We start from the raw sequence: 12,687 nt of genomic DNA, 5'->3' as shown, positions 1-12,687 counted from the left end.
TAATTAAGTCCTTATTCTGTTACTAGAACAACTGGGAAAGTCGTTTGTAATGAAATATTGACTGAAAATGTAATATTGGTCTATAAACAGTGCGAAAACACTCAGTATTCACAATTTTACCATTAGATTTTGATTTATTATTCCATTTAATAAACAAGAAAAAAAATGACATTCATTTAGTGAACTGAATAAACTACGACTTTATTCAACCTCATTCAACCATCAAGGTTGTTGGGAAATTATTGCGCCCAGTGTGTGTGTTACTATAATCGTCCAATAGAGGGCGTTGCCCCCAGTATAGAGGTGCCGCAACATCAAAGGTGGTGATTGGATGAAGTGGTTGACAGGCGGGATGGTGGCCAATCATCGCTGAAAGGTTAACTGTGCGTACTGCGTTCTGCGTACTACAGAGTGAAGCACGGCAGCGCCGGTGGATCAGCAGCACGCTGACTGGTGTCATAAGATCATTTGAAGGACTCGCTACGAGGATTTCCTCACAGTTTATACCGTTTTTAGAGGTAAATATTTCGGAATGTATGTTTTAGTGCTTGTTCTGGTTCTGGTGTTTAATGCATTAGCCGTCTTGTGAAGATGTCCTGTTGAAAATCCACACGACCTGCTTTATATGTTGCAAAGGCATGATCCAGCCAAACAAACCTTTGTCAGGCATATTAATTTTTTTTTTTTTTTTTTTTTTTTAAATACCTTTACGGCTATACAACGGATATATTGTTGTAAGAGGAGATAAATACACCGCACCCCGTGTGACATGTCATCCATCACGTGCTAACAGGCGCTGTATTAACTATTCCACTTGCCTATTCACGTGCATGATGCACAACAGGTGCTGTTTTAATGCTTTTATATGCAAATATTTGATAACAATGCAGTGATACAAATTGCAGCTCCACAGAGCAAAAGAAAACGGTAAAGGCCGATGTAACTGATGCACGAGAATGCCTTGTTTATTTTTGCACATGCTAAACCCCTAGTGAGGTGAATCAGACCTACATGCAAATAAAGTCTAGTTTGACCTGCGTCTACACTTTGAGCCCCACCCAAATATGAGTTTTACATATTTTCTTATAGATAATCTGATTAATCTATAATTTATAAAATATTTATAGATGCCTATAGATATTAAACTGGTTTAAAATTGTTGTTTTTGGGACCACTTGACAAAAAGTTATATTTATGGATTATAATTACAGTCTAAAATGTCTTTATTTAATAAGGCTGTCTAAACTTTTTTATTAATTTTGTTTGTTCTACCACATCTATCTTTGTGATAATCATTCAGATGTGATTTAAATTTTTTTTTAAATGCACAATGTTGTTTTTAAATACCAAGAAATTGCATCACATTAGATTGCATACAGTGTTACATTAGTATTATTTATATACTAATATAGTATTCATATTTTAAATAATACTATTTTTTTATATTTTCAATTTTAATTTTAGTTTAATCAATGTTTTAAAGTTGTTTGCTAATGCTAAGGTAACATTTCTAATTTTCAAGTTTTTCTTCTAATATTTCATTCATTCATTTTCATTTTTTTTGAACAGTTTAAGTTTTAGTTAACAATAACCACATGGGATGCATATAATTATTTAATCTTTTCAAAAATCACATTAATAATCACTGGATTCTGGAATAATGCTTATTTTGAGGGCTTCTCAAACAGCAAGTTTGAAACTGAATATCATTTCATTAGAACAAACATTCACTAAACATTCAATGAATTGTAAATGAATGATTAGCAATGTTCATTTGCTGTCATTCTGAACAAATATAAAATAAAAACGTGGTCTTCTAGGTCCGTGTGCTAATAGACCCTTTTCACATTTCCCAGGTTCTCAGAAGCGGAAGTCCTCATAGTTGGGTACATTTATAGAGGTGAATGAACGTAAACTATATATTATAAAATTATACATTATTATTATTATTATTATTATATAAATACAATTATTATATATTGTAAAGTTATACAACAAATCCTTCACTTTCCAAAAGAGGGGAGAAAATATAGAGAGATTTATTATGTTGGTTGAAGAGAGATTAACGTCAAATTTACAGTCACTCCCTCAGTAGTTTTATTACAAACAGCCAACACGTCATCACAAGTCTGAAAAGGGTCCTAATAGGGTCATTTATTAGGCACCCCAAGTAAGGAGCCCCTGTCATGCTGTAAGGAGTCAGGACGAATCATCCAGCTGGTGTTTAATCATATTTCACTCTTTTGCCTGTTCCTCCTGAGGCAGAGGCAAACAAGATGGACATGGACGTCCCTAAACCTCGTGTGTTTCTGAGCTACAGCCCCTCTGCCCTGTTTTCACAGTGAGAATCGTTCTGCATGGTGTTGCTCCTTGTGTGTGTCTGCGACATGATGTGTGTCGCCCACTGCTTTATGCTTCAGTAATGCGCCGAAGCTCGGCTTTATCCTTCATCTGGTGCGGTTGTTGCAGAAATACCTCATGAAAATGAAATTTAATTAGAGGTTTAATTTGGTTTGGGAGATTTTAATTTTTGCCATTACTACAAGATGGCAAAGTGTGTTATTGCAGCCTTGTCCGATGCACTGCTTCTGCCGTGTGCTTGAACTTTTAAAATCTAATTTAATCAAACAAAGACTGTGTTGTTAAATAGGCTATGCTTTGTTTGAAATTCCAAACAAAAAGGTTTCCACGTGCTTTAATGTCCAAAACCCAATTATAGGGGCATTAAAGTCTCAGTGTTTGTGAAGTGTGATCTTTGTTCTCCTTACTGAGCCAATTAGGTAACAAAAATTAGGCTAACTAATCTCATAAATGAGTGCTCAAATGGTAACCTTTGATTAGAGTTCTGCACTTTTTTTTTTTTTTGTTAGATTCTAAGTTTGAAAGGCAATCAGAAGACCCATCTTTGCAGTTGTCATCAACAATTCATTCGTGTTGCATGGCGCTACTGAGAAGGCCCATGTAAAGTCGTACATGGTGCGGTCCAGAGTTCAAGTCTTTTCGTGGACCTCACAGCTTGTTCTGTATCTCTAGGTGGAGTTCACCGGTCGGTCCGACCCAAGTGATGGCCGCGGTGCAAGATGGACCGTGGAAGAGCCTGAGCACGGGGAAGAAAGTGGCTTTGGCTGCCGGCCTCTCTGTGGGGGCCACGGTGGGCTACCTTGTTTACCGTCACATTCGAAGCAGCGGTGGTAAGTTGTGAACTCTAGCAAGCTCTTTTCATGCTCTAAACATTTACCATGTGCTGATATCAGTTTTCACTCATTGATGGTCAAAATGATATTGTTTGGAATTTTAACAGTGATAGTATAGTGTTAATAATGTTCATCGTTTGATTCCGTAGTGCAATGCCAGAGCAAAGAGGAGTCCAGAATATCTGTTCCCCTTAACGTGTACCGATCTATTGCAAGATATCAGAGCGCCTTTCTAGACATAGTGAGTGTGTGTTCTTTCTTTCTTTTTTTATGTCACTTGGATTTTATCTGATCTGGAACTGTACATGATAAACAATATACTGTTCAAAAGTTTGGGGCGTTTAAAGGGTTAGGCTAGTTCACCCAAAAATGAACATTCTGTCAGTAATTACTCACCCTCATGTTGTTCCAACCCCGTAAGACCTTCGTTCATCTTCGGAACACAAATTAAGATATTTTTGATTAAATCTGAGCGCTGGATCACTCCTCCATAGGCTTATGGACACTATAACTTGCTGGCCCAGAAAAGTTATTAAAGAGATCGCTAATATAGTCCAAGTGACTCCAGTGGCTCAATTTTAAGTATATCAAGCGACGAGAATACTTTTTGTGCACAAAAAACAAAAAAAATTAATTTCCTTCTCTCTGGGCCTCGAGTTGGTTCACGTAGTGTTTTTGCGCAGCGCGTCTGTGTTACACGTCACCACGTAGGCTCACTATTGGCCGACGCTGGTCATGTGTGTGATGCGTGGTGACGTACAACACAGACGCGCTGCGCAAAAACACTACGTGAACCAACTCGAGGCCCAGAGAGAAGAATGAATAGTGGAATAAAGTCGTTATTTTTGTTGTTTTTTGCGCACAAAAAGTATTCTCGTCGCTTGATATACTTAAGATTGAGCCACTGGAGTCACTTGGACTATATTAGCGATCTCTTTAATAACTTTTCTGGGCCAGCAAGTTATAGTGTCCGTAAGCCTGTGGAGGAGTGAGCCAGCGCCCAAAATATCTTAATTTGTGTTCCGAAGATGAACGAAGGTCTTACGGGGTTGGAACAACATGAGGGTGAGTAATTACTGACAGAATTTTCATTTTAGGGTGAACTAACCCTTTAAGACTTTTTAGTGTTTTTGTCTCTTATGCTCACCAAGGCTGCATTTATTTAAAAAATACAGTAGTTTTGTGATTTATTATAGTGTAATATTAGCCTGGAAATCCAGACCTAAATCTAAAAGATTAATGGTCTGGCGTCGACTAATGAAAATCGTCCAGCTCGAGGGGCGGCACCAAGCGTGCATTTGAAAATCTCACTGCACGCAATTGGATAACACTACGACCAATCACAACAATAAACCCCATATGCTTAGCTAACTGGTAGAGTAGACTCTTACCGTATCCGGTCGGCAAAACAGCAAAAACATCCTTCTTGCAAAGGAACGATTCGAGCGGCGTCTTCTGTTCCTCTTTTAGAGAAAAGCATCATTTAATGAGCATCATTACGCGACACCAGAGTAACTCGTTGAGCAAATTCAACTTATTCTCTCGCGAGAACTCTGGATTACAAGGGTAGTGTAATATAATATGCACTGTAAATTGAGACAAAGCTGAATTTACAGTATCATCATTACTCAAGTGTTCAGTGTCACATGATTCTAATATGATTCTAATATGCTGAGTTGCTGCTCAAGAAACATTTCTTATTATCGTCATCAATGTTGAAAACACTTGTGGTGCTTAATTTTTGTGTGGAAAAACCATTACGTTTTTAGGATTCTTTGATTTAATATAAAGTTCAAAACAGAACATTCTAAATAATGATATAACATTATAAATATATTTTATTGTTACTTTTAGTCAATTTAATGCGTCCTTGCTAAATAAGTATTAATTTCTTTTTATAAAATTTGACCCCATACTTTTGAACAATAGTGTAATATGTCTATATTGTATGTTATTAATATTTGGCGCTGTGATGAATTACTTTTGTTCCTCGTTAAACTGCCTTGGATAAAAGTGTCTACTTTAATGAATGTAAATGCAACGTTAAGTTTTATAATAATTGTGATTTCCAAGCGTGTAAATGAACAAAATCCTAATTAGGATTGAAATCATTGGAGTAGTTTTTCTCAGTGAAATAAAATATGATGATTATGAAACAATGAAAATTCATTTGGTTAAAATGTATATGATTTGTTTTATGTGATTCTGTAACTCTCACATCTGTGTAGGTGAATCAGAAGTCCGGTGCCCAGATAAATGTGCTGCCGAACACTGAAGAACAGAGCATGGTGAATTTTCTGATCCAGGGCTCACCCGAGCAGATTCTGGTGGCACAGTGTGCGCTGGAGAAACTGGCCACCGACTGTGAGGTCATCACTGAGGTTATAGACGTGCCTCAGACGGCATTTGGAAGAATTATAGGTTGGTGTGCACTTGCTCTGCACAAATGCTCTGTCAACATTTAATCTCCCGCGTAATATGTTTGAAATATTTGCTCCAGGTCGTGGTGGTGAGACCTTAAAGTTCATAAACAGAGTCTCAGGGGCCAGGGTGAACTGCTCCAAAGATCGTGGACACGGCTTAGAGGAGAAGGGAAAGATCACGATTAACGGCACACGCAAGGAAATTCAAAGCGCGAAGGTGAGATTTTAGCATACACGCTGATTTTACACACATGTAGTGTGAGACGTAGATTTTGGTTATGTTTTTTTTTTTCTCACAGGAGATGATCATGGAGAAGGTCATAGAGAATGAAACCGTACGAAAGCGGATAAGTCAAGCTTCTGCACTGCGTCAGAAGAGGAAACCGCCGGAAACTGAACAATTTAACAAGGCCCAAGGACCAGAGAATGAATTATTAAAGCTTAATGGAAAAGATTTACCTTCCCCAGTGATTGAGCTTAAACAAGAGGGGCCTGCTACGGTCAACGGCTTTGCAGACAGCAGTGATACTGCTGAATACTCCCTTAAATCAGAGGAGGAGATTCTCTCTCCAGTATCGCCTTTGGAGATCTCCAAATTTGAAAGTAAGATTAACCAAACCCACTTTCACAAGGCCAGTGAATGATAGGAATCACACAAAAATTATAATTCTGTCATCATTTACTTACATTCATGTCGTTCCAAACCTCTTTGAGATTCTATGCAACAGCTCCATTTGTGTTCCACAGAAGAAAGTAAGTCATTATTCACTTGAATGTGAATAAATGACCGAATTTTCATTTTGGGTGAACCATACTTCCAACTTTAGGAACACATTTAGAAATTTGCCCAGGAAGGGCTCAATGATTAATCAAAATAAAATGAGAATCACATTAAAAGAATCAAATAAAAGCTTAATGTTTAAGTAAATATTTGAAGTTAATTCATAATTGTACAAATATACACACACATATATATATATACACGCACATTTTCACAAATTGACGTTTTTGTTGTTTACATGGAAACGATAACGGTGTAATTTTCAAAAACTTTAACTTTGAAACCCAAATTTAAAAAGCTTGCATTATCAGGCCACCAAAACGCTGATGTCGTGTAAACGAACGGCCAAAATGCATTAAAAGTTTTCCGTTTTTAGTTGAAATCTGTATCTTGTGAACTCCTGTAGAAGGTAAAATCACTAATTCATCTTTTCTTACCAGTTCCTAGTCCAGATCTGAGCTTCCAGCCCGATGAGCATCTGGAGGTGTATGTGTCTGCCTCTGAGAATCCACAACACTTTTGGATCCAGATCCTGGGGGTCCGATCTCTACAGCTGGATAAACTGACTGCCGAAATGAGCCATTTCTACAACAGTGATACCTCACAAGTGAGTTTGCCTCACTTTGGCTCCATGTCCATGATAAATTAGTAAATGACTTCTCCATTATTATTATTTATTTTATAATATTAGTGAATAATTACTTCTTCTCTTACCACAGGAGCACAGAGTGGAGACCATTATTGTTGGAGACATAGTGGCTGCTTCATACAGGGACCATGGGACGTGGAATCGTGCTCGAGTGTTAGGAATTCTGGGCTCTGGCGAAGTGGATTTGTATTATGTGGACTTTGGGGACAATGGGGAGCTTCCACGGGAACATTTACGAAGCATGAGGTAAGCGAGAGATGGAGAGTGCAGAATCAGCTGTGTATATATATATATATATATATATATGCTTTTTTGGCTCTTGATTTTTATTATTTTCCCATTTCTGCATAAGCACAGAGTGATATGTATACTCATACTGATGATATATTATTTTGTGGTGTTTAGAAGTGACTTCCTGAGCCTGCCCTTCCAAGCCATTGAGTGCAGCCTTGCAGGGGTTCGTCCTGCAGGTAAAAAGTGATGTTCAGGTGTTTATCAGTGAAATAGAAGTTTCATCAAAAGTCAAAATGTTATCTATCTTTATTTTGTTTCAGGAGAGGTTTGGACTGAGGCGGCCCTGGATGACTTTGAACGCATGACATACTGTGCTGAATGGAAACCTTTACTGGCCAAACTGTACAGCTATTCTCATTCTGAGATCTCGTCCTGGCCCAGTGTGAAACTCTATGACAACAGCCAGGGAAAGGTTAGAGGTCGACATCACAACTAGGGGTGTAACAATACATCGATCATATTTTTTTTACATTATATATTACATTTATTAGTTTTTATTAATATTTTGAATTGGCTTTTATATTTTCAGTTTTCATTTATATTCATATTTTTTTTGTTGTTTTTTACATTTTCAATAAAATATTTTTATTAGTTTTAATTAACGATAACAACACTGTCCTGAAACCTGCTTAATCTTAAACTTAATCCACACATTCATTTGCACTTTAGTAGAATTACTACCACCTAGCAATGCCGTAGCACTCATCCAAATCACCCTAACAAATACTGACATTGCGGTGGCAAGTTTTACATGGACAGGCTTCACTCAGATTATCCTCTGAAATTGTAATAGTATTCACAAAATACTTTGTGAAATTGTGATTTTTAAATCTCTGGTGCGGTTTATCTCCTCTGTCTCAGGCTGTGGATCTCGGTAAGGAGTTGATTAGTCTCGGTCATGCTGTAAGCTGCGAGGATGAAGGGATTGGGCTGAGGGGAGACTGGGATGAGTCCAGATCACTGCAGAAGATGCTGGTAAGGATATATGGATTGTGTTATATAGTGTATTGCAGGTGGAAGCCGCAATTAGAGAATCTCTGTTTGGATTTTCACAGGATGACATGACTGGAGCGACTTCTGAATTCAGTATGTCCTGCATCAGTTTGTCAGGTACGTTTTCTTTAAGTTTTGTGGGAGAAATGGAATGAGACACTTCAACTTTCATGTGCAAAGCATCTTCCTTTTTCATGCAATTTAGAACCTTTTAAAGTTGTCTTTACAGTCTGTACATACTTGTATTTCTCCACATAGACAACCGCTCAAAAGTTTGGGGTCAGTAAGATTACTTTTTTTTTTTTTAAGTATTGATTGAAAGTAAGACATTTAGAATTTTACAAACGTTTTCGATTTCAAATAAATGCTGTTCTTTTGAACTTTCTGTTCACTGGTGAATCCTGAAAAAATGTATCCCAGATTCCACAAAAATATTGATGATATTAAATGTTTTTTTGAGCAGCAAATCAACATATTTTAATGATTTCTGAAGGATCATGTGACATGTAAGTAAGGATGTTGAAAATTCAGCTTTGCCATCACAGGAATAAATTCCATTTCTAAATGTATTAAATTAAATTAAATTAAATTCTTTTAAATTGTAAAAATATTTCACAATATTGTTTTTACTGTATTTTTGATCTGATAAATACAGCCTTCGTGAGCATAAGAGACTTCTTTCAAAATGTTACAAATTCTTACTGACCCCAAACTATTGAACAGTAGTGTATTTCAGTTCAGCAGTGTTTAACCAGTCATTGGGCTGGCGTGTGTGAAGGTTCAGCATATCCATGGGCAAGCAAGGAGCTGGAATGGTCTCCATGTCTCACAAGCTCTTCGGAGGTGGAGCGAGCTGACGTGGACCAGAGCCCGTGTTTTGGACTCATGTCTTCCTCTTCCCTGATCCACTCCACTCCATCTCAGAACCTGAGTGAGCTAGTCAGCCAGATACTTGAGTCGTCTTCGTCCACGCTAGACCCTCCAATCCAGCCCAACAACTTAACCCCAGTGTCACCATTACATGTGCTGTCAGTACAGGAAATCTCATCCACATCTCCCTCCTGTGTGGAGGCTGTGACATCAGCGCTGGATTCCTTCACGCTTAGTGATGACGTTTTCCTTGGCACGCATTGTTACGGCAAGGAGGAGAAGATGACATCTACTGCATCAGAAGAGACGGGCTCATCTTGTACAGTGGACAGTTACAGTGAAAATACAGAGAGCAGTGACAGCATCAGAGGAGTGTGGTATTATCTTTCTTCCTCTAGGGACTCGTCCGAAGTGTCTCTCAGCACCACCATGCCTCAGTCGTCCACTGGATCATCCTCGTATTTGACAGAATCTTGTGACGAGACAACTGCTTCCTCTGTGTCTGTGATTGAACTGAGTTCAGATTCATCCAGGAGTGTTGAAGACGCTGAAGTGGGACTCAGTCCAGCTAATCTGACTCATCCACACCCGACTCCAGAGGTTATCACTCTGAGTGACAGTAGCAGCCATGGAAGTGTTCTAATTAGCACTTCTGAAGAGCCTAAACGCGAGTCATTTACGGAGGGAAATTTAGATGAACAAAACCTGTTAAAAAGTGATGTGAAACACCAGACGCCAAGCTTGAATGATGAAACCCTACATAATGAAGCTGGAAGTGCAACTGGAGAAAGAGGAAGTAAACAAGACATTCAGGAACCAAAGAACATGAGTTTCAAAAGTGAACAGGGCAACAGTGGTGAAGACAATTCAACAAGAGGTGTAGATTTTATACTTGACTTGGCGACACTGGAGCACATTGGATCTCTATGGGATGTGACTGGTTTTCAATTAAGGGCTTTAATACACTGTACTACACTTAATATGCCCACATGTGAGACTGCACAACTGCGAGGCTTGATTTACACTGCACATGGGTTTGGGCTTCAATGGGAGAGGCACATACTTTTTGAATCAGTGGTGCTTGTGAAGGTGAAGCGTTTTCAGAACCTACACCTCAAAGTATTAAAGGTGCTGTAAGCCAAGGACATCTGTAATTATGCCTGAAGATTCTGGAAACTTGTAACATTTGAAAATAGGCAAGCACCACACATTCACATTTAAAAACAAAATCTCTGTAGTCATTTTTTTTATTTATTTATTATTTTTTTTTTTTATAGTTTACTCCCCTCCGATTTCCACTTTTATTTTCGCTTTTTCTTTTTACTATTTCTACTACCATTACTTATAAGCTAGTTTTTTTTTTTTTTTTACATTTATTTTTGCTGGTTTATTATTTTATTTAGTTTTAGTAATTTTAGTACTTGAAGGAGTGCCAAAAAGACTTTTGCATTTTCTCGCAAAGCTTTTGTGTTACCTTGAGAAACTTCGCGTTCGCTCGCAAAACGCAAACATTTTGTGAGGAAACGCAAAATTTCTCGGTGGAACGCAAAACACTTGCAAGAGATTGCAAAAGCATTGATGTATATTTTTCCCCATCACCATGTCTCTTTAGGGCAGAGGTGCCTAGTCCTGTTTCTGGAGATCTACCATCCTGAAAAGTTCAGCTCCAACCCTGATTAAACATCTGAATTTGACCATTCAGGTCTTTAGGAGCACTAGATAATTACATTCAGGTGTGTTGGATCTGAACTCTGCAGGTTCAGGATTGGGCAGCCCTGCTTTAGGGGCTCAGTAGCACTTCAACTTACTTTTTCCCCTAGTTAAAAAGGCAACATTTGTACATTAAAATTCTTACAACAAAGAAAGCAGTTTTAGTTAACAATTACAACATTATTATCAGCAGCTTTCCATGAATTCCTATTCATCTTAATGGCAGTTACAATGTAAAGGCTAATTTTTTTTTTGCACATTACAGGTCAAACTGCCTTAAAAAAAAAATGCTTCCAGCACCTTTAAATTTTATTTTGTGTTTTGTGGCCTTTCTCTGATTTATCTTTTGTCCTGTTTCATTGTTTTTTCTCCCTTTTCATCTTTCAGAAGTTGCCTCAATTTCTGGAAGTGTGGATGACACTATTGATGAAGAATTCAACTGACAAAAATAACCAAAGAAATGTATGCCTTGATATTGGTAAGCAAAAATCTCATATTAAGTTTGGATGCTCCTGTGTATAATATTCCATTTAAGACCAGCTGATTGTGTTAATGCTGCCTGTATCCTCCTCTCCTCCCCAGAGACCAGTTGCTATCCTCATTTAGCATTCAGCACATGCTTCCCGTCTCTGAGAAAGAGCCTTACTTGACTACGCCACCTGCTCAGACTGCCTGTATTTACTGTACAAGTTCTCATATAAGGAATGGTTTTCATAGTTCGTATGTTGTCTAAACTTATCAGGACATCTTGCAGTTTTTTTTTTATTTTTTTTAACTGTTTACACTTGTGTTCTCGTTGTGTTCATCTCATTTACGTATTAAAATGTTACTCAATTTTTTGGTCTGAACTTCGAAGAGCAGATAATAGACAGTGGAAGAGCAGATCTCAGGGAACTCATGATTGAGTCAGTTTGAAACCTCAGTATTGTTGCAGTGTAGCACCAAGGTTCCTTTGGTTTGTTTCTCAGTGATAAGATGGTTCAGCTTTTTGTTGATGGGCCATTTTTCATTTTCTGTGTCAAAATTATTTATGTTGTGAATTTGAGTTTTATTACATTAAATGCTATGGTATATATGTGTATATAATCAAATAAAGTCTATTATTATATCCCATATTAATTTGAATAGCTTTTCTGTGCAAGTTGAGTGAACATGGTTCTTCTATTGTTTTTGGATTATTGTACTGCAATAAAATGCTTGAGGGGAATTGGATCTCATGCAATGAATGGATGCACACTGTTTATTAAGTAATTGTAGAATAATACAAATGGTGTTATAAAATATGCAAAAGTTTTACAAAAACAGGAGCTAATGACTGCCTGAACATGTGGTAATGGAGATAGATAATATCTCTTCCATTATATGCATAGACTAAGCAATACAATTGTGAGAAAAGGCAAATAATTCAATAAAATATTTTAACATCCAACCCATAAATAAACAATATGGCAGTCAACTTCGTATACTTCGATAGAAACATTGTAAAGATTTACAACTATTTTACAGTAATCCTATATATATATATATAACAAATTTGATATTTTTTATAAAATGCTAACCTCAGAAAATGTTGATTTTCAACCTCAAAAGGTCAAACTAAATTATATGTGTATAATTTATTGAATTTTTGAGACTCCGATACGGTGTGCACACCTCATTGAACTACAGTACGTTACTCGCATAAGACAGAGGCTATCCCCATCTAACGTAACTGAGCTGGCCACACATCTAGACATTTATCACCCCATCCATCATTTCCTTGTGTCATATTCT

At 37.4% G+C, this 12,687-nt stretch overlaps 1 protein-coding gene across 4 annotated transcripts; it reads left to right on the top strand.

Annotated features, from left to right (window-relative positions):
- Window positions 1–387: 387 nt before the first annotated feature.
- On the top strand, window positions 388–12,117 carry tdrkh (tudor and KH domain containing). 4 transcript variants are annotated; one of them, XM_084435211.1, is made up of 15 exons: window positions 400–518; window positions 3,034–3,191; window positions 3,344–3,435; window positions 5,423–5,615; window positions 5,695–5,834; window positions 5,917–6,220; window positions 6,839–7,005; window positions 7,118–7,293; window positions 7,453–7,517; window positions 7,602–7,753; window positions 8,203–8,316; window positions 8,397–8,451; window positions 9,113–10,081; window positions 11,302–11,392; window positions 11,497–12,117. In XM_084435211.1, the coding sequence occupies exons 2-14, from the start codon at window positions 3,065–3,067 to the stop codon at window positions 11,355–11,357; spliced, it is 2,610 nt and encodes an 869-aa protein (XP_084291337.1). In that variant the 5' UTR covers window positions 400–518; window positions 3,034–3,064; the 3' UTR covers window positions 11,358–11,392; window positions 11,497–12,117. The 4 variants fall into 4 exon arrangements, with proteins under 4 accessions (XP_084291339.1, XP_084291337.1, XP_084291336.1 ...); XM_084435210.1 differs by lacking the exon at window positions 400–518 and adding an exon at window positions 2,265–2,341; XM_084435213.1 differs by lacking the exon at window positions 9,113–10,081 and having other exon boundaries at window positions 388–518.
- The last annotated feature ends 570 nt before the right edge of the window (window positions 12,118–12,687 follow it).

The sequence above is a fragment of the Rutilus rutilus genome (genome assembly GCF_951802725.1).
Source record: "Rutilus rutilus genome assembly, chromosome: 16".
NCBI classification, from domain to species: Eukaryota; Metazoa; Chordata; class Actinopteri; order Cypriniformes; family Leuciscidae; genus Rutilus; species Rutilus rutilus.
This window is presented reverse-complemented; position numbering and strand designations above follow the sequence as displayed.

Bases quoted from the DNA above. Each gene is read 5' to 3' on its own strand.
- tdrkh (XM_084435210.1), top strand. From the start codon at position 2,277: ATGGACATGGACGTCCCTAAACCTCGTGTGTTTCTGAGCTACAGCCCC. The intron at 7,006-7,117 runs GTGAGTTTGCCT...CTCTTACCACAG, and splicing joins ACAACAGTGATACCTCACAA to GAGCACAGAGTGGAGACCAT. The intron at 7,518-7,601 runs GTAAAAAGTGAT...ATTTTGTTTCAG, and splicing joins TGCAGGGGTTCGTCCTGCAG to GAGAGGTTTGGACTGAGGCG.